This window comes from Zootoca vivipara, chromosome 4, assembly GCF_965207765.1.
Source record: "Zootoca vivipara chromosome 4, rZooViv2.hap1.1, whole genome shotgun sequence".
Lineage (NCBI taxonomy): Eukaryota > Metazoa > Chordata > Lepidosauria > Squamata > Lacertidae > Zootoca > Zootoca vivipara.
This window is the reverse complement of record NC_142587.1, coordinates 101745780-101765472: the sequence shown is the minus strand read 5'-3', so window position 1 is coordinate 101765472 and position 19693 is coordinate 101745780. Positions and strand designations below refer to the sequence as shown.

The 19693-nt window shown below is 43.8% G+C and overlaps 2 protein-coding genes across 2 annotated transcripts in view; both read right to left on the bottom strand.

Moving 5' to 3' along the window:
- The window catches only part of LOC118085582 (uncharacterized), a 193969-nt gene that overhangs the window by 84774 nt on the left and 89502 nt on the right, over nt 1–19693 (bottom strand). The gene's annotated exons all lie outside the window — the stretch shown is intronic.
- On the bottom strand, nt 6333–17703 carry LOC148686092 (uncharacterized). Its single transcript, XM_088668508.1, is given in 6 exon segments — nt 6333–6547; nt 6550–7935; nt 11147–11273; nt 11395–11477; nt 12299–12380; nt 17560–17703. Coding segments are annotated over 5 exon segments (1872 nt in total). The 5' UTR covers nt 12360–12380; nt 17560–17703.

The following is a 19693-nucleotide window of genomic DNA, read 5'->3' as shown; positions in this document are numbered from 1 at the left end:
GAAAGTTCGCTTCAGTTTATGAACGCTTCAGTTTATGAACAGACTTCCGGAACCAATTACACCCATGTTTCAGTTTATGAACGCTTCAGTTTAAGTACTTCGCGGACCCTTCTGGAACGGATTAATCCACTTTCCATTACTTTCAATGGGAAAGTTCACTTCAGTTTATGAACGGTTACTCCGCGGACCGTCTGGAACGGATTAATCCACTTTCCATTACTTTCAATGGGAAAGTTCGCTTCAGTTTATGAACGCTTCAGTTTATGAACAGACTTCCGGAACCAATTGTGTTCATAAACCGAGGTACCACTGTATTGGGAAAAAGAGTGGAAAAAAGAGTAAAGGATTGATAGAATAACTTTTAAGGTATGTAAAATTACAAGGAATACTGTCTAAATTATAATGTAACAGGGACTCAAGATGGGGGAGGTCGGGGGAGTCCAAAGGGTAATGATCAAGATTTAAGTTAGAATTTTTGTTTTTTGATATTTTTGTATTTTGTATTCTGTAGTTTTTCTTTCTTTTTTCTTTTGGCCTTTCTCTTTGTATTTTTTGTGTCTTGTATTTTTGTATGTGTGTGTGTGTGTTTGAAAATCTTCAATAAATATTTTTAAAAAATGGAAAAAAATGTTTCACCCAGTGACAAAATAATAATAATACTTCCAGTTCCTTGCTTTTAAGCTTACATTAGACGGCGTAGGAGGCACCAGAACCACTTGCAGCTTTTCGCGTGTGGCGCATTGTAAATATAAGGCTCAAGGAAGGAGAGAGCAGCTTGGGAAGATCAGAGGAGGAGGCTGGCTTTTTTCGATGCCTCGGTCGGGCGTGCTTCCCTTCCCTTTTCCTCCCACTGCTGGGAGCAAATCCTGCTGGAGCGGCTTGGCCAAGTTTGCCCCGGCACAGCAGCTCGGCCAGGAGCCTTTTGGTTCCAGAGGGTACAGCTACTATTGGTTCATTTAAGCTGCTGTATTTGGATCCTCTGTCTTCTTGGTTCCCTCCAAAAGGCAGCACTGTGATTGCCTGATATTGTTCCCTCCAAAATGTATCCTTTTCTAGCTAGTTCCCTGTCCCTATAAATGTAGCCTTCCTGCCCTCACAGTCAGTCTTGTTCACTTTAATAAAGAACTGTTACTAGAAAACTGTCTCCAGCATATTATGTCAAGAGAGCTGAAATCACAAACCCCACATCACAACAGGAAGCAGCCGCCCCGAAGCAGCCCTCTGACACAAACGCCAGGCCAGTGGGACGGGGGGGCGGGCTGCGCTGCGCGCCTGACTCCTTGCAGGAGGACCCGCCCCGGCTGCACGCTCCCACCAGCGAGCCATGCGGCGGGCGGGCAGGCGGGTAGGGGCTGCTGGGCGGGCCATGAAGGCATCCTCCGGCCTCAGAGGCGCAGGGGGTGGGGGGACCCCGTGGGGGGCATCCGAGGGATCCCTGCACCACGGCGCCACGTAAGCTAAAGACGGCCCTGGTGTGAGCAAATCTGCCAAGCTTTCAGGAGCAGGGCTAAGGGCTGAAATGAAGCCCCCCAGATCCCCAAAGGTTGAGGGAAAGGCTCGATCTCCCTTCCTCCTTTTCAGTATCAGTTATTTCCACCTAAGAAATGAGAAGAAAGCAGCTGCTCATGTTCAGCACAGTTTGTTGGGGTTGAGATTAAAGAGCTGACTATGGTATGATTTGTCAGCAATAAATATGTTTTCTTCTTATCTGTAAGTGAAATCACATCTGAAACAATACAGAAGCCGTCAAAGGGAATTTCCTAGGAAGTCTTTTATCCAGTCTCACCCGCAATTATGTGTGCTGAACACACAGAAACCCGTAGATAATGTGAAATTACTGCGAGTCTCCAAATAACACTCCACACATGCAAGCAGATTAATGGAATAGGACACATGATTTCCCCACCTCCTTTAAAAAAAATACTTTGATTTATCTTCATGGTACAAAGGATAATTTCAAAGAAAGCAATGGTTACAAGAGTAAACAACAAATACCTTCCCCTCATGAAATAGCAGACTTTCATCCTGCCATGTTTTAGTTACAGGTAGGTAGCCGTGTTGGTCTGACGTAGTCGAAACAAAATAAAAAAAATTCCTTCCAGTAGCACCTTAGAGACCAACTAAGTTTGTCATTGGCATGAGCTTTTGTGTGCATGCACACTTCTTCAGATACACAAAGAGGAAGATATCTGAAGAAGTGTGCATGCACACGAAAGCTCATACCAATGACAAACTTAGTTGGTCTCTAAAGTGCTACTGGAAGGATTTTTAAATTTTGTTTCAATCCTGCCATGTGTTAGAATCATAGATTTGGAAGAGACCACAAGGGCCATCCAGTCCAACCCCCTGCCAAGCAGGAAACACCATCAAAGCATTCTTGACATATGCCTGTCAAGCCTCTGCTTAAAGACCTCCAAAGAAGGAGACTCCACCATACTCCTTGGCAGCAAATTCCACTGCCGAACAGCTCTTACTGTCAGGAAGTTCTTCCTAATGTTTAGGTGGAATCTTCTTTGTTGTACAGTAGTTTGAATCCATTGCTCTGTGTCCGCTTCTCTGGAGCAGCAGAAAACAACCTTTCACCCTCCTCTATATGACATCCTTTTACAGTATATATTTGAACATGGCTATCATATCACGTTAAAGTTCCATTTGATTACTCTAAAAGATCATGCTCCTCCCCCCGCCACCTCGGCACGCAGCGCCGGCATGGGACGGAGTTTCGGAGAAGGTCTCCGAAGCCCCGTCTCATGCGGGAGGTGCGCGGCGAGGCAGCGGGGGGGGGGAAGAAGCGCTCCTCCCCCCCGCCACCTCGGCACACAGCGCCGACATGGGACGGGGCTTCGGAGACCTCCGAAGCTCCGTCCCCTGCCGGCGCTGCACAGAGCAGCGTTCCAGCACCCGTTTTTAAACGGGCTGAATTCCACTAGTACCAAAATAAAAACTTAGTTGGTCTTTAAGGTGCTACTGAAGGAATTTTTTTTTTTTGCTTCGACTCAGACCAACACGTCTACCTACCTGTAACCTGGATTGTTGTGTTGTTGCAATGTTACAATAGTGTATAATAGTGTACAATGTTACAATAGTGCAAGCCGGCTGCCTATAAAAGCAGGCCGGCTGAGCTGCCAGTTAGTTCCAGCTCCCAAATAAAGAGCTTCTTGAAGAAATCACTGTGTCGTCTGCAATGTCTACCCACAACTTAACACATCTCATCATTTAGGATTCCCTGAATCAAGACCTCCTTCCACCCTCTAGTCTCTGCTTTTCAGTTTGTATTGTATTATTTTATGTACTGTGGCTTGCCGTTGTTTTATTGATTATAGTTTAGAAATTTTTTATTGTAACTGTTAAGAGTGAATTTCTGTTTAACTTTTATATGCTGATATTATTATTTTATACTATTCTAATGTTACTTTTTTGTTGTAGGTTGTTTATTTTAAAGTTGTTTTACTATCTTATTTTTGTATTGCATTAGATTGATAGATGTACATTTTTTGTTTCTTCAGCTTGTAAACCGCCTTGAGTATTGTAAGATAGAAAGGCGGTATACAAACTAAAAATGATGATGATGATGATTTCCACCAAACATTTGAAGCAGTTCTATACATTTTTGCTAATCTTACAGGTGTTAAATACCACCAATACATCAATTTTCCTTCAACGCACAGAATGCTGTAAATTTCAAGTCCTCCCTCAAGTTTTTCCAAGATGAAAATTGACTGTTATCCCCAATATATTGTGCCCGTGGTATCATTACTGATTAAACACCTACTACAATCTGGCTTTTTCATCTTTTGTATGCCACTCTAGCAACAATTTATACATTTTAGAAAGTAACTTCACATTATTTTCCAATAAGTCTTTTTCAAACCTTGAAATTTCTGTACTAAATCCATTTTTCTTATCTATTTTTTTGGTTCTGAAAAATGGCTATATTCTCTTTCAAATGGGTGTCTAAATTGCCAAACATCAATTTTAAGTTCTTCACCATATTAAAAACAGTTACACGTAGTCTACCTTCTTTTGAATCAGTTTTTCTTATTGTCCCGTCCATTTCTAAGGAGACTAGCCCATTTAAACCACCCATTAATATTATCTTTTGATTCAAAAACTCAAACATTTTTTCTTTCAATTCTTAAAAAAAAATATCCGAGTTTTTGTCATTTGGCACATAGATTCCAATTATCACATTTTTTTCGCCTTGTAAGGTTATCTCTATTGCTACCATCCTTCCATTCTCATATTTAAATAACTGTTTCAGGTTATATTTATTTTTAGCATACATTACTACACCTCTTTTTTAGTGTTGTCTGGTGATAGATTGCTTATCAAGACTTTTCTATGATTTCTTGCTACATTTGCTTCTTGCAAACATATTATGTCGAAATTTTCTAGTCCCCTGATCAACAAAGTTTATAACTCCATCCCAAAAAAGCGACTTCTCTGGCTTGATTTGTTTTTGAGAAACCCATGCTTTTAACTTGTATGTTTATTTTGTGAACCACTGTGGAATCTTCAGATGAAGGGCACATAAATTTTAAAAATGATAACAAACAAGGATAGTGACAAGCTGGAACATGTGCAAAGGAAGATGACCAAGATGATCTCATATTATTTATGTATTTATTTAATTTGTATACCATCCTATACCAGGAGTGCCAACTTGAATATAATATTTTTTTGGGGGGGGGGAGAGGTAAGCCCCACCTCGCATAATCAATCAAAGGCACACCATTTGAATGGCAATGCCTATCTACAGGGGGGTGGCCCCCTCATTTTTTTTTGTAAATAAATAAATAAAAATCTGATGTAAACCACATTTTATCAATCTCAAATTACAATTACAATTAAAATATATATCAATTATAAAGCAAATTATACATTTTGTGTGGCCTCCTGCATGGTAGATTTCAAGGTGAGATAATTTTATTCCATCCTGCTTCAGAAGTCTTAAAATAATACAATTATATTCAGTCTTGATCTTAACCCCTTATCAGCAGCTTCAAAGTGTTTGACTTCCATCCATATTAACACATTTGTTAAATTTTATTTCTGCAAGAGGAGTTCTGTATCCCATAGATTTCCTGTGTGTGATGTTTCTTTTATCCATGTTTCTTCATCCTTCCTCTTCCACAGCATCACTACTTCCGCTCTTTTCCTTTGTTCCCAAAGAATGAGGCTGTCATTTCAACTGTGTCACACGGCATCTCTTTATTGTTCTTATTGTTTGAGTCTAGAGAGAGAGTAATTTGGTGTCCCACCAAATCTCTAGCAAGACTCCTGACCTCCTGCTTTTTGTCCAACTCTCTCAATAACAATCTGGCGTCCTGCCAAAGCCTTGGCCGATCTTCAAAGCTCAAAATCCAGGGCATCCCAAAGCAATACAGTTGAAATTTGATGTTTTAAAATCATTTCAATTTTCTCACACTGTTCTATTTTCCCTTGTAATATGTAAGTATAATCCCGTTCTCCTCTTGTCTTTTGTTAGCATTCGGGTGTGTGTGTTGCTGAATCATTTATGTAGCAAACATGATATATATAAAGAAAGGGTAAAAGCTCCCTCCCCCTCACATACCATATTTTACATCAAAGGAAGTCTTGTTTCCAGTTTGAATCGTTATGGCTTTGTAGCTGTTTCAATTTAAGGGGCTGGTGACTTGTGCTTCAGTGTATCTAAAGAAGTATGCATGCACATGAAAGCTTATACCCAGAACAAACTCAGTTGGTCTCTAAGGTGCTACTGGACAATTTTTCAATTTAGCAGTTTATGATCTTTTACCATCTGTTCCAGCATGCATCCATTTATTAGTCCTAATTCCATTAAAATAAACAGAACTCCCTCTGTTTCTTAATGGCTGCATAAGAGGGTTACAGATAGGCAAAGTGCTTTTGCACTCAGCGCCTCCCTGCCTCTTGGATTCCATGCCGGAGCAGGACCCAGGTACCAAGACAATCTGTGAGTGAAGCTAACTCCCCATGGGCCCTGGGGGGAGCAATCACCCTCAAATCACCCTTGTTTATTCTTTGCTAACGATTGCCGCTATAGTGGGAGCGGCATTCATTAAGGCAGACCGGAACCAGAAGTAAAGCCCCCTAAAATATTTTATAATGGGGTGGGGGAAAAGACCCCTTAGCCTATACCCTATAAAAGACTCCTATAGCTTATACCCTATAAAAGACTCCTATAGCCTATACCCACAGGTCTCAGGGTAGTTAAAACATAAAAACACAATATTTAAAAGCAAAAACAAAATACACATACACAAAAAAACCTGTAACTCTCCCTCCACACATTTTTAAAAGGCATTGGTGTCAATCAGCCAAAGGCCTGGTTAAAGAGGTGTGTTTTTCCCTAGAGCTGAAAGCTGTATAATGAAGGGTTTTCCACCCTTCCTATGAATTCTTCGACGGGAACTGAGAGAGGAGCGGTTACTGAAGCTCTTTCCACATTCCACACACAGATAGGGTTTCTCCCCTGTATGATGGGAAGTGAGATCAAAGCTGTTCCTGAAGCTCTTTCCACATTCCACGCACTGCTAGGGTTTCCCCCTGTATGAATTCTTTGGTGGGAAGTGAGATTGGAGTTCTGACTGAAGCTCTTTCCACATTGCACACACTGATATGGTTTCTCCCCTGTATGAATTCTCTGATGGGAAGTGAGATGGGAGCTCATACTGAAGCTCTTTCCACATTCCAAGCACTGATAGGGTTTCTCCCCTGTATGAATTCTTTGATGGGAAGTGACAGAGGACCTCTTCCTGAAACTCTTTCCACATTCCATGCACTGATATGGTTTCTCCCCTGTATGAATTCTTTGATGGGAAGTGAGAGAGGAGCAGTTACTGAAGTTCTTTCCACATTCCACACACTGATAGGGTTTTTCCCCTGTATGAATTCTTTGATGGGCAGTGAGATCGCTGCTCCGAAGGAATCTCTTTCCACATTCCATGCACTGATAGGGTTTCTCCCCTGTATGAATTATTTGATGGGAAATGAGATCAGTGCTCCGAAGGAATCTCTTTCCACATTCCATGCACTGATAGGGTTTCTCCCCTGTATGAATTCTTTGATGGAAAGTGAATTGAGAGCTGTCCCTGAAGCTCTTTCCACATTCCATGCACTGAAAGGGTTTCTCCCCTGTATGTATTCGTTGATGGGAAGTGAGATTGGCCTTTTGACTGAAGCTTTTTCCACATTCCATGCACTGATAAGGTTTCTCCCCTGTATGAATTATTTGATGGGATGTAAGATTGGCCTTTTGACTGAAGCTCTTTCCACACTCCATGCACTGATATGGCTTATCGCCTGTATGAATTCTTTGATGGGCCATGAGATCAGAGCTGTTCCTGAAGTTCTTCCCACACTCCATGCACTGATATGGCTTATCGCCTGTGTGAATTCTTTGGTGGGAAATGAGATGGGAGCTCTGACTGAAGCTCTTCCCACATTCCAAACAATTATATGGTTTCTCCCCTGTATGAATTCTTTGATGGGAAGTGAGATGGGAGCGCTGAATGAAGCTCTTCCCACATTCTACACAGTGATACGGTTTCTCCCCTCTGTGAATTCTCTTATGCTTAGTGAGATCAGATCTCTTACTGAAGCTCTTTCCACATTCCACACAATGATAGGGTTTCTCCCCTGTATGAATTCGTTGATGGGAAGTGAGATCGGAACTCTTCCTGAAGCTTTTCCCACATTCCAAGCACTGATGGGGTTTCTCCCCTGTATGAATTTTCTGATGGGAACTCAGAGAGGAGCTGGTGCTGAAGATCTTTGCACATTCCACACACTGATAGGTTTTCTTCCCAATGAGATTTCTTTGATGGGAAGAGGAATGGGAACTTTTCCCACATTCAATATATTTATACTGCTTCTGCACTGTGGGGATTTTGTCATGGTCACCCTTGTTCTTGATTTCCAGTCCATCACTATCTGCAATGAAGAGAGAAATGGATTAGAGCCTCAGGGAGAAATTAATGAAGAAAACATCTTAAAACTGGTAATAGAGGAATAACACAAGTGGGTTAGATGGAATGTCTTACTAAAGGGTTGGGTGAATCTATTTCCAGGGTTCAACTGACATCCTTAGGGGAACCTGTTATTAGATAAGCCTAGCTGTTCTCTCGATTTGATTTTGTTTGGCTCCATCATGGCATACCCTCCATTTCCAATGTCATATATAAGTAAGTATATATGTAAGTAAGTATTTTTGTTTACTCTGTAAAATTTCTTTATCTAACTTCAATATTTTATTTTCAAACCCTCTACTTTTTGTATCTTTTTCAAAGCCGCTCTCAACTGAAAATATTCCAGCCATTTTATTCCTATCTTTAAAAATTCTTCATAATCTTTTAATTTTGGTTTTTCATTCATTTCTTCCACTAACTCTTTGTATGTTGGCCACAATTTTCTTACATTATGTGTGGATGTTGCCTCTACTGGGGAGGTCCACCACAGAGGGTTTTTTGTGAATATTTTGTGTACCTGTATTTTTCCATACATTAGATAGCCATGCCATTCATAAATTCTATCCCAACCTTCTAATTCCAAGATTTCCATATTTTTAAGCAACATCCACCCTTTCAACCAGCTCCAACATGCAGCTTCATAATACTTTATTAAATCTGGAACTGCAAAGCCTCCTATTTCTTTTGACCCCATCATGATTTCAGATTTAATTCTAGCTTTCCCCCCTTGCCAAATAAAGTTGGCAAGGTATTTTTGGCAGTCTTTCAGATATTTTGTCCCTATTATTATAGGTGCAGTCTGGAAGAGGAACAGAATTTTTGGGAGTATCATCATTTTAATCATTGGTACTTTCCCCCATACAATAGAATAGAATTAAGATTGCCGGGAGAAATATCAACAACCTCAGATATGCAGATGACACAACCTTGATGGCAGAAAGTGAGGAGGAATTAAAGAACCTTTTAATGAGGGTGAAAGAGGAGAGTGTAAAATATGGTCTGAAGCTCAACATCAAAAAAACCAAGATCATGGCCACTAGTCACATCACCTTCTGGCAAATAGAAGGGGAAGAAATGGAGGCAGTGAAAGATTTTACTTTCTTGGGCTCCTTGATCACTGCAGATGGTGACAGCAGTCACGAAATTAAAAGACTCCTGCTTCTTGGGAGAAAAGCAATGACAAACCTAGACAGCAACTTAAAAAGCAGAGACATCACCTTGCCGACAAAGGTCCGTATAGTTAAAGCTATGGTTTTCCCAGTAGTGATGTATGGAAGTGAGAGCTGGACCATAAAGAAGGCTGATGGCCGAAGAACTGATGCTTTTGAATTATGGTGCTGGAGGAGACTCTTGAGAGTCCCATGGACTGCAAGAAGATCAAACCTATCCATTCTTAAGGAAATCAGCCCTGAGTGCTCACTGGAAGGACAGATCCTGAAGCTGAGGCTCCAATACTTTGGCCACCTCATGAGAAGAGAAGAATCCTTGGAAAAGACCCTGATGTTGGGAAAGATTGAGGGCACTAGGAGAAGGGGACGACAGAGTACGAGATGGTTGGACAGTGTTCTTGAAGCTACCAACATGAGTTTGACCAAACTGCGGGAGGCAGTGCAAGACAGGAGTGCCTGGCGTGCTATGGTACATGGGGTCACGAAGAGTCGGACACGACTAAATGATTAAACAACAACAACAACTTTCCCCCATAACAAAAATGTATTCCATTTTCCTAAGCTTTCTTTAATTTCTTATATTTGTATTTGAACGAATTTGTATTTTTATTTGTTATCCAAAGGCCCAAATAATTCACTTTACCTTCTATTTTTAGCACTGTTGTTTTCTCTAATTCTTTTCTGTCTTTCTCTCCCATATTCCCATATTCTTTCGACTTTTGTTTATTCAACTTAAAACCAGAAACCTTGACAAATTCCTTCATTTTTTCTAGGGTTCTTTGAATACTTTCTAATGGTGTTTCCGTCGTAATAATCACATCATCCGCAAATGCTTTGACTTTGTAGCAATGGTTTCCTACATTTATCCCTAATTTCCTTTATGGGTTTTCAATGCCATAATTAATAACAGTGGCGACAGGGAGCATGCCTGTGTAACCTCTCTCTCGATATAAAATCCTTCACTAATTTCATTATTTATCATTAACTTTGCTTTTTGCTTTTTGTAGATAGCTGTAATTCTATTCATTACTCTATTTCTTATTTTCAAACTTTCAAATGTCTCTGTCAGGAAACTCCACGAAATACTATCAAACGCCTTTTCAGTCTCCACCAATAACCTTGCTATATTTTTTTACTCGGGTTCATTTCGGCATATTCCAGTAAATCTATAATAATCCTAGTGTTCTCTTTTATTTGTCTTTCTGATAGGAAACCAGCCTGGTCTTTCCTTATAAATCTTTTTATAATGATTTTCATCCTATTTGCTAAAACCCCAGTGAAAATTTTGTAATAATAATAATAATAATAATAATAATAATAATAATAATAATAATAATTTATTATTTATACCCCGCCCATCTGGTCGGGTTCCCCCAGCCACTCTGGGCGGCTTCCAACAAAACATTAAAATACAGAAATCCATCAAACATTAAAAGCTCCTTGTTTTGTATTCAACAGAGAAATCGGTCTGTAGTTTTTAGTCAACTTCGGGTCTGCTCCTTGTTTTGGAAGAAGGGTTATCAGAGCTTATTGCCAAGATTTTGGAATTTCTCCTTTGTCTTTCTTTTTTTTAAAAAAAACTATTTTTACTATTCTTTTATAGTGCATAAAAAGAATACAAAAACATACAAAGAAAAATGCATAAACACACAAAAACAATCTGCCATTTGCAGATTTGTCAGTTTTCTCTATTGTCAACCAAAAGCTTACAGAAGCAAAAACAAAAACAGAAAACCTGACAGAAGCTACTTCAACTTCCCTAACAACTCTGAAGTTTACAGTTAAAATAGTCTGGGTAGTTCAGACCAGCCTGATCCTTGTTGAATAAGCTGCAACTGGAGGAAGATCATTCACAGAAAAAACAGTAATTTACTGTTCAAAGTTTTTTGTGGGAATATTGTAACCCCAGGTGTTGTATGGGTGCTGTTGAATTCTGTGAAAATATATGTGGTTAGAGAGCTGCTTTGATTTTAAAAACAGATATTATGATCCCACAGGGAGTCTTACCAATAGAGGCCACGATCCCACAATTCTCCTCCATGACGTCCTTATGCAGGGCTCTCTGGTCAGGATCCAGCAACGCCCACTCCTCATCCATGAAACGAACAGCAGCATCTTCAAAGCACATTGGACCCTGAAATAAAAAGAAGGGAGATGTCCTCCTCTGAGACAACACTGTTGTTCACCACCACTCCTTGACCTAAGACATCTTTCCAGCCCTTGGCCTCTGTCCCCACAAGGCAGCTTCCCCTGACCTGATCTGGTTCCACAGCCGTTGCTTCCATTCTGTCCTCATGAAAAGACGGATCAGGAGGTCTTGCCGGCATCATTCTGTCACCTGCAAGGAAAAAAAAGGTTGGAGCCCCAGAGTGCAGTGCATTTGGAACAAGTGGGACTTTGACATGGACTTTATAAGGTTAAACTGTGAGACATAGATTTGAAAAGGGAAAGCTGGTTGGCGGGATGGAGGGAAGTCATAAACTCGGCAGAGCAATAGGGAAAGAGATTGGTAGGCGTATATGGGAAATAATAATAATAATAATAATAATAATAATAATAATAATAATAATAATAATAATTTATTATTTATACCCCGCCCATCTGGCCGGGTTCCCCCAGCCACTCTGGGCGGCTTCCAACAAAACAGAAATTCTAAAATACAGAAATTACTGTTTATTGTCTAAAGTGAAAACGCAATAAAAATTATATTCAAAAGAGAGAGAAAGTCTCACCTGCTAAGTGCATTTGGATGTTTGGGCGCATTTCAGATGTTATTTGTGAGTAAAAATATAAAGTGGTACCTCTACTTACGAATAACTCTACTGACAAATGTTTCTACTTATGAACAGAGCTCCGTCCGCCATCTTGGATGCGGTTTAGATAGGATTTTTTCTACTTACGAATTTTTAGATAGGGTTGCTTCGACTTACGAATTTTTTCTCCCAATGCATTCCTATGGGATTCGACTTACAATTTTTTTCGACTTACGAATGTGCGTTCGGAACGCATTAAATTCGTAAGTAGAGGTACCACTGTATCTCCTCTGGGCTCTTGGTCCCAACTATCCCCCCAACCCACCAAAAGGTGAAAACACCCCAGAGATTATTTAGAAAACCAACAGAATGGGGCCAAATGGAGAAAAAACGCCTTCTTCCTTACCCAGTGGCCTCTCTCTGGTGTGCAACGGAGGCCTCTCTGCCTCACAGGAATCCATGTTCATTTCTGCAAAGATCTCCTTCTCCTGACAGAGCGACAAGGATTCAAGGATTCAAAACAGTGAATGAATGGTGAGAAATATTAGATAGAGAATGACAAAGACAAAAACAGAGAAAATTAAAAATACTCAGGAGGAAATAAAAAAAGTGCTTTATAAAACATTTTAGCAAATTATATAAAGAGGGGAAAGAAACAGAAAAAGAAATTTTGAATTATTTACAAGATAAGCGGTCGTTAAAAATAGGCAAAGGAGAAAAAGAATATCTAAATGCACCAATATCTACAAAGGAAATTAAGGGATCCATAAAGGTAAAGGTACCCCTGACCATTAGGTCCAGTCGTGACCGACTCTGGGGTTGCGCGCTCATCTCGCATTATTGGCTGAGGGAGCCGGCGTACAGCTTCCAGGTCATGTGGCCAGCATGACAAAGCCGCTTCTGGCAAACCAGAGCAGCACACGGAAACACCGTTTACCTTCCGGCTGTAGCGGTTCCTATTTATCTACTTGCATTTTGATGTGCTTTCGAACTGCTAGGTTGGCAGAAGGAATCCATACATAGAGCCAAAAGAGGTAAAGCACAGGGTCTGGACAGACTGCCGGCAATCTATATATATATAAAAATGTAAACTGAGCATGTTTGTGGGTCTCCATTTTTCACCAAAACCGCTTAACCGATTTCGTTCAGATTTGGACACAACATCACATGCAAATACGCGAGGGATCACATAACGTTTGCGTAGACAGATGTCACACCTGGGTCAGGTAAAACCCTGTGTTCCAGAACTCAAAACTCAGATGAAAGTGCATGCTGGGAAATACCGTATTTTTCGCTCCATAGGACGCATCTACCGGTAGTTTTTAGAGTAGGAAAACAAGAAAAAAAAGATTTTGCTTTCTTGAATTGTCCTAGGCATAGCATCCAACTCCTAGAGGCCTAGGTGCCTTTGCCCCCCCCCATTAAATATTTGAGGAAGCTTATTTTGCAAAGGGGGAAAGCTCCATTTCTTTGAGGATCAGCTCAAAGTTGTGCAGCTTTTTTTGCAAATGGGAAAAGGCCCTTTTTTGGGGGGGGGTTCAGCTCAGAGTTGTGCATCTTTTTTTGCTCAATGCTTTAGAATCAGCTCAAAGTTGCTGAGTTTCCTTGCAAAGGGAAAAAATCATGGGGTTCAACTCACAGTTCTGCAGCTTCTTCTATAAGAAAGGAAAGGGACCCATTTCTACAGTTTCCAGACAGATACCGGTAATCTAATCAGGCAGTCACATGTCTCCCTCTGTAGACAACAATTGAGGCCTAGGCAAGGGGCTGGGAAGGGAGCTAGCTCTCTTATCTCCCTCTCTGATCTCTTGCAATCAGCTGCGTCTCCAAGACCTACGCAAGATCGTGACGTCACCAACCAACATGCTATAACCGCCACAAAGGCCATTCCTCCACAAAGCCCGACGCCAGGATCTTTCCCCTGGCCCCCTGCGTCCAACCGTCACACAGACTGCACCACGCTGACACCATGCCGAAAATCACCCCACGCCTCGCCATTGCCTCCCCCCCAACACCGAATACCTGACATACAGACTGGGATATGCCGGCACTGGCACCGGGGGACTCACAGGGAGGGAGCTGGGGGAAGTCACAAAGATGAACCGAGGGCTGGGGAGAGGAGGGAGTGCAGGGATGGGGCCAGTCACAGTGATGCGCCGGCGGTGGGGGGTGGGGGGGAGGGATTGCGATACCTCATGGGTCAGGACAGGGTGGGGGCACTCACAAGGATGAACCGGGGGTTGGGGGGAGGAGGGGGCAGAATAGGTCATGGGTCGGGACAGAGTGGTGGGAGTCACAGGGAGGAGCCACAGCAATGCCTGGATTTGTATACCCAAAAATTGCCCCCTCCAGTGGACATCCTACAAACAACATCCAACATACTGCCAAAATCCCGCCCACTCTCCATCCACCCCACCAATCAAAATCAAACATACACCCAAACTCCCACCCACTCCCCACCCAACCCAACTAAAAAAATTTAAACATACACCCCAAATCCCTCCCACTGGCAAAATAACGGCAACTCTCCATCCACCCCACCACCCCGGGACACAGCTCACCCCGTAGAACAGACCTCTGCCAGGGACCAGGCCACCCTAACGGCAGCCCGCTTCCCAAGGGCCCCCTCCCGCCACGGGGGTACCTACCCCAGAGATCCCCCCCATAGGGCTCGGCCTTCAGAATCCTATCCGATCCACAATCCATGCCCTCCGCTCATATCTCACCCGATCAACGATCCCCGCCCTCAGCGGAGATCTCCCCACCGACACGAAACAGCCTACCCCATTGCCACAAGCGCCCCCCCATCCGCCCACCCCCCCAAATTCCACAGCAACCAACTGAAAACAGTCCTTTGGCAGCAACAAGGCCCAGCTTTTTCAATAGGCCGCAGCATTGCCAAGCAGGGAAAACTGAGTAGGCCGCACCATTCAGTAGGCCACAGGCAAAAACAAACAGAATAGGGCAGGCATCCCCAAACTGCGGCCCTCCAGATGTTTTGGCCTACAACTCCCATGATCCCTAGCTAACAGGATCAGTGGTCGGGGAAGATGGGAATTGTAGTCCAAAACGACTGGAGGGCCGAAGTTTGGGGATGCCTGGAATAGGGCCTTTCACAACCGGGGGTGGGGGTCACAGGGATGGGGCACAACAAAGGGAGGGAGGGGAAACACATAGCCATGAGGAGGAAGGAAGAACCCTGAGTCAGCCAAAGCATGAAGGGTGGGGGTTGGGACAGGGAAAATTCAGTAGGCCGCAACATTGCCCAGTAGGCCACAGGCAAAAACAATCAGAATACTGGCCTTTCACAGGGTGGGGGAATCACAGGGATGAGGCACAACAATGGGAGGGGGGAACACCCCATAGCCATGGGGGGGGAGGTAGGACCCTGAGTCAGCCAAAGCAGTGGGGGGGCATTTTCAGGTCAGGAACAGGCGTGGGTGGGGGAGTCTTATTTTTGAAACTTACAGTAGGGGAGTCAGGGTTGAGACAGGGCAGGTGAGGGGACTCTGAAGGGAGACTCTGAAGGTCAATTTAACAGAAAAGGGTCCATTTAACTCAAAAACCCACAGCAACACGTGGGCCGGGATAGCTAGTAGTAATATAAAACGTCAGAGGGAAAATGCGAATCCACCAACTTTCTCAAAGTTGCAGTGAGAACATCCATGGCTGGAGATGTTTTCTGATGTTATGCTATGCCCTGACTGCCAGGAATTTGCCTGGGCCAAGGAAACGAGTTCTGTGAAGGGCAGAGCAGCATGAAAGAAACAGGGAGTTTAAATTTATATTCTGCTTTTGAAATTTTGTGCATTTGTTAGACGTGCCACTTTTGTGATATGGAAGGAAGAGGGTGAAATCTAAGAGGAGTCAGACAGTGAATAAAATTCTCAGGCTCCTTTAAGACCCAGATGCGCTGAGTCCATGTTCTCTGCTTATGGATGATGTTTTATTCTCTGAGCTTGGTCTGACTTACACGTGAAACCCATTTCCAGATTGTTTCATTTAATGCTTTGATGTGTTGCAAAATCCAGGACTGTCCCTGTGAAATAGGGACACTTGGAGGGTCTGCATCACAGACCCCATTCCTTCCCCACAGGAGAAAGGGAATTTAGTCTATAAGCAACTATGAAGAAGAAGAACTGAGCGAAATAGCAGAAACATTGCTTTGCAATGCAAAAGTTGACAAGAAAGCCATCATAGAGGAATTTTGGAGTTTTAAAGACAAGCTGGGCAGTGTCTCCAAGCAGAGTCTGCAGCTGCTGGTTCATATCTATGCAGAGTTCTGAATTTCTTGCAGATTCTCCCACTGAGTAAAGCAGAATGCAAGATGGTAGGGGAGGGGAGTCAGGTAAATCTGGTGAAAAGAGCCAGAATCATTTGCTTGTCACTACCAGTGATGAATGTGATACAGCAGCAAAAGAAAAAGAAAAAAGCTAGTGCTATTCTAGGCAGCATCCACAGAAGTCTAGAGTCGAGATCAGGGGGGCATCATATTCCTGCTCTGTCCTGCCTTGGTGTCATCCCCCCCCCACTGCAAAGGGGAGGAGGTGGCCAAATGAATGGAAGGAGAGGAGACTCACCAGATCCCAGAAGGGGCAGCCATACAGCCCTTACAAGAGAGACACAAAAGCTGACTGACAAGGGAGTCATTTGTATCTTGTGAAAAATGGATGCTTGGCTCTCATTGGGGTCATCACCTGGGGGACCTCAGGAGTTGCTCCTCACCCCAACCCCAACCCCTGCTTCTGTCCCCTTTTCTTGCACTTAGACTCTGACGCTCTCCAGACCAGGCATCCCAAACTTCGGCCCTCCAGATGTTTTGGACTATAATTCCCATCTTCCCCGACCACTGGTCCTGTTAGCTGGGGATCATGGGAGTTGTAGGCCAAAACATCTGGAGGGCCGCAGTTTGGGGATGCCTACTCCAGACAGACTCCTAGGGTGGGGTCCCTTTTTCTTTGCTCTGAGGGCCAGGTATGCATCTGACCAACCCCCTGAGGGCCAAGTGGATGGGGACAAAGAAATCTCCCTTGAAATTTAGGCAAGTAATTTAGTATTATTATTCTGTTAGATAGCTTAACACACACACAGGCATTGATGCCAAGGTCCCTGGAGGCTCAGCGCCCATTTCCGGCTCGGCTGGTTTTCCAGCAACAATCCCTTTGGGACAGAGAGGATGTGGTCCTGGGATGCCATGCTCTGGGTGCGAGGGGATTGCTGCAGTGGCCTCCGTGTGGAGCTGCCCTTGGAGACGACTGGGAAACTGGTCCGCAATGCAGCAGCCAGACTATGGGCTGGGATCCCTCTCTTCATTCCTGGCCTTTCTCTCCCACCTTTCCTCCCTCCCTCCACGTAGGTTTATTTTGGGGGGGGGGGCTAGTCCACCTGCTCGTCCAGCTTTGGAAAACCATTTGCAGATGTTTCCTCTGTTGTGCAATGACGCTGAGCGACGTCACACAGAGTTAAAGTCCCAGGGACTCCTTTGTTTGAAGAAGGGAGATTTCGGGGGAGTTTGGGATCCTCTGATCTCCAGGAAGGAGAGCCTTGCAGACCTCGCCCCCCTCCCTGGCAGGACCCTCTCCACCCTGGCTTGGGTTTGTCCCCCCCCCAGGCACCTGGGATCCCCCCCCGTCTCCCCACTGCACCCTGGGGGGGGGATAGACTCACCAGATCTCAGGAGGGAGGGGACAGCGATGCAGCCCTTGCAGGAGAGACACCAAAGCAGGAAAGGAGGACTGGGGAGGGAGGGGCCTTGGCGCTGGAGGACATGGCCCCCTCTTGCTTCCTCTCTAGGAAGGCAGCTCAGTTCCCTTTAACCCTTGCCAAGCCGAGTCCACCCCCCCTTCCTTGCAGGAAAGGACTGGGGAAGGAGGGCCTTGGCTCTGGAGGACCTGCCCCCCTGATTCCTGTCCTCTCTAGGAAGGCAGCTCGCTTCCCTTTAACCCTTGCCAAGCTGAGTCCACCCCTCCACCCCCCTTCCTTGCAGGAAAGGACTGGGGAAGGAGGGCCTTGGCTCTGGAGGACCTGCCCCCCTAATTCCTGTCCTCTCTAGGAAGGCAGCTCGCTTCCCTTTTGTTGTATAGTGTGGGAAAGATGAGTGGCAGACGCAGCTTCCTAAGCAACGGCTCTTGAGTTATAAGGGCTCCATGTTCTCTCTGCACAACAGCGGCGCTTCCTGCCTTATACAATGTCAAGCAATTAGCAACAGTAACGAATTCCAACCTACTAAGCAATCCTTGAACAGCAGCTCTCAAATCCTTCATTTGCAGACTGGTGGCCCAGAGTGAGAACTGCAGCCAATCTGAATACATAACACCTTTAACCCTTCCAAAGCCGAGCCCACCCAGCTTAGTCCTCTCTCGCTTGGCAGAACCTCAGCTGTTTATTTTTTTTTTAAGGATATGGGGCGGCAGCTTCCCCCCTGGCTACGCCAATGCCAAGGGATGATTTTTTGGGGGATTTTGGCTCCTGGATGGGCTCTGAGCAGGGAGAAGGACCAATTCTGTGCTCTGGCTCTTCAAGGAAGTCGGTTTGGAGAAAAATATTTATAAATATTTTCAAATGAAGCATATGCTAAAAAGCAGATTAAAATACAGGTCCACATCTTACCTATCTGGATGGGCTTATTTATTTTTGCAGGCACCAAAAAGAAAAGGGGGGGGAAGTAGTGAAGGCACCTGCCTGGTATCAACAGGCAGGGAGTTCCAAAGCCTAGCTGTGCTGCCACACGAAAATATTGATTTCTCACAAGTGCAGGTGTTTGATGTGGAACCAGTAACTGTGGCAGTTTTCTCCCAACCCATATCCATAGAGGAAAACACCAGGTCCAAGGCATGCCTGTGGCTATGAGTTTGGCCAGACGTATTCAGGGACAACCCCATGGAGGCCATGTTTTCCACGAAGTCCCAAGCAGCCCCTTGTAAGCTCGTGTTGTCATGGATATTAAAATCCCCTAACACGACCAAACTGGGTGTCTCCAGGGGAACATCCGCCACAACCCTTAAGAACAAAGCAAAACATATAAGAAAACACACAATAAAACAATACAAACCAAAAACAGTAAAAATTACAAACGAACCAAAATTAAACAAATTCCCAAACCCAACCCACACCCCCACACCACAAAGAATTTAAAAAGGTAAAAAATAATTTTTAAAAAACATTTTAAAAATAACTGCACTGTTCTGAGTTCTCCTGGGCAGAAGCAGAAGCAGCAGTCCTTATGAGGCCTGTCAAGCCCCGCCCTGGGCCAGGTGTTGAGAGGCAGAAAGGGGGCCCTCAGGCACTCAAGCAGCGGAGTCCTCCTGGGCACATGATTTCCCAACCTTTTTATTAAAAAAACATTGTTTTTATTTATCTTCATGGTACAGAAGATAAATTTTCAGAAAGCAATAGTTACAACAGTAAACAAAAAATAACTTGTCCTGATGGAATTGCAGATTTTCATGATGCCATGTGTTAGTTTCATTTGATTATTCTAAAACAGGCACCCCCAAACTTGACCCTCCAGATGTTTTGGGACTACAATTCCAATCATCCCTGACCACTGGTCGTGTTAGCTAAGGATGATGAGAGCTGTAGTCCCAAAACAACTGGAGGGCCGCAGTTTGGGCATGCCTGTTCTAAAAGACCACGACACATTTTCCCACGAGTGCTGGGTGGATTCTTGCAATAGTCTTAACAATTTATGTATTCAATAAACATTGGCCATGTGTTATAGAAGGAATATGGATTGTGTCCCCCCACCTTCTTGGTTTCCCCAGGCAAACAAAATTTAGGATACTGATATTGTTGTGCCCAG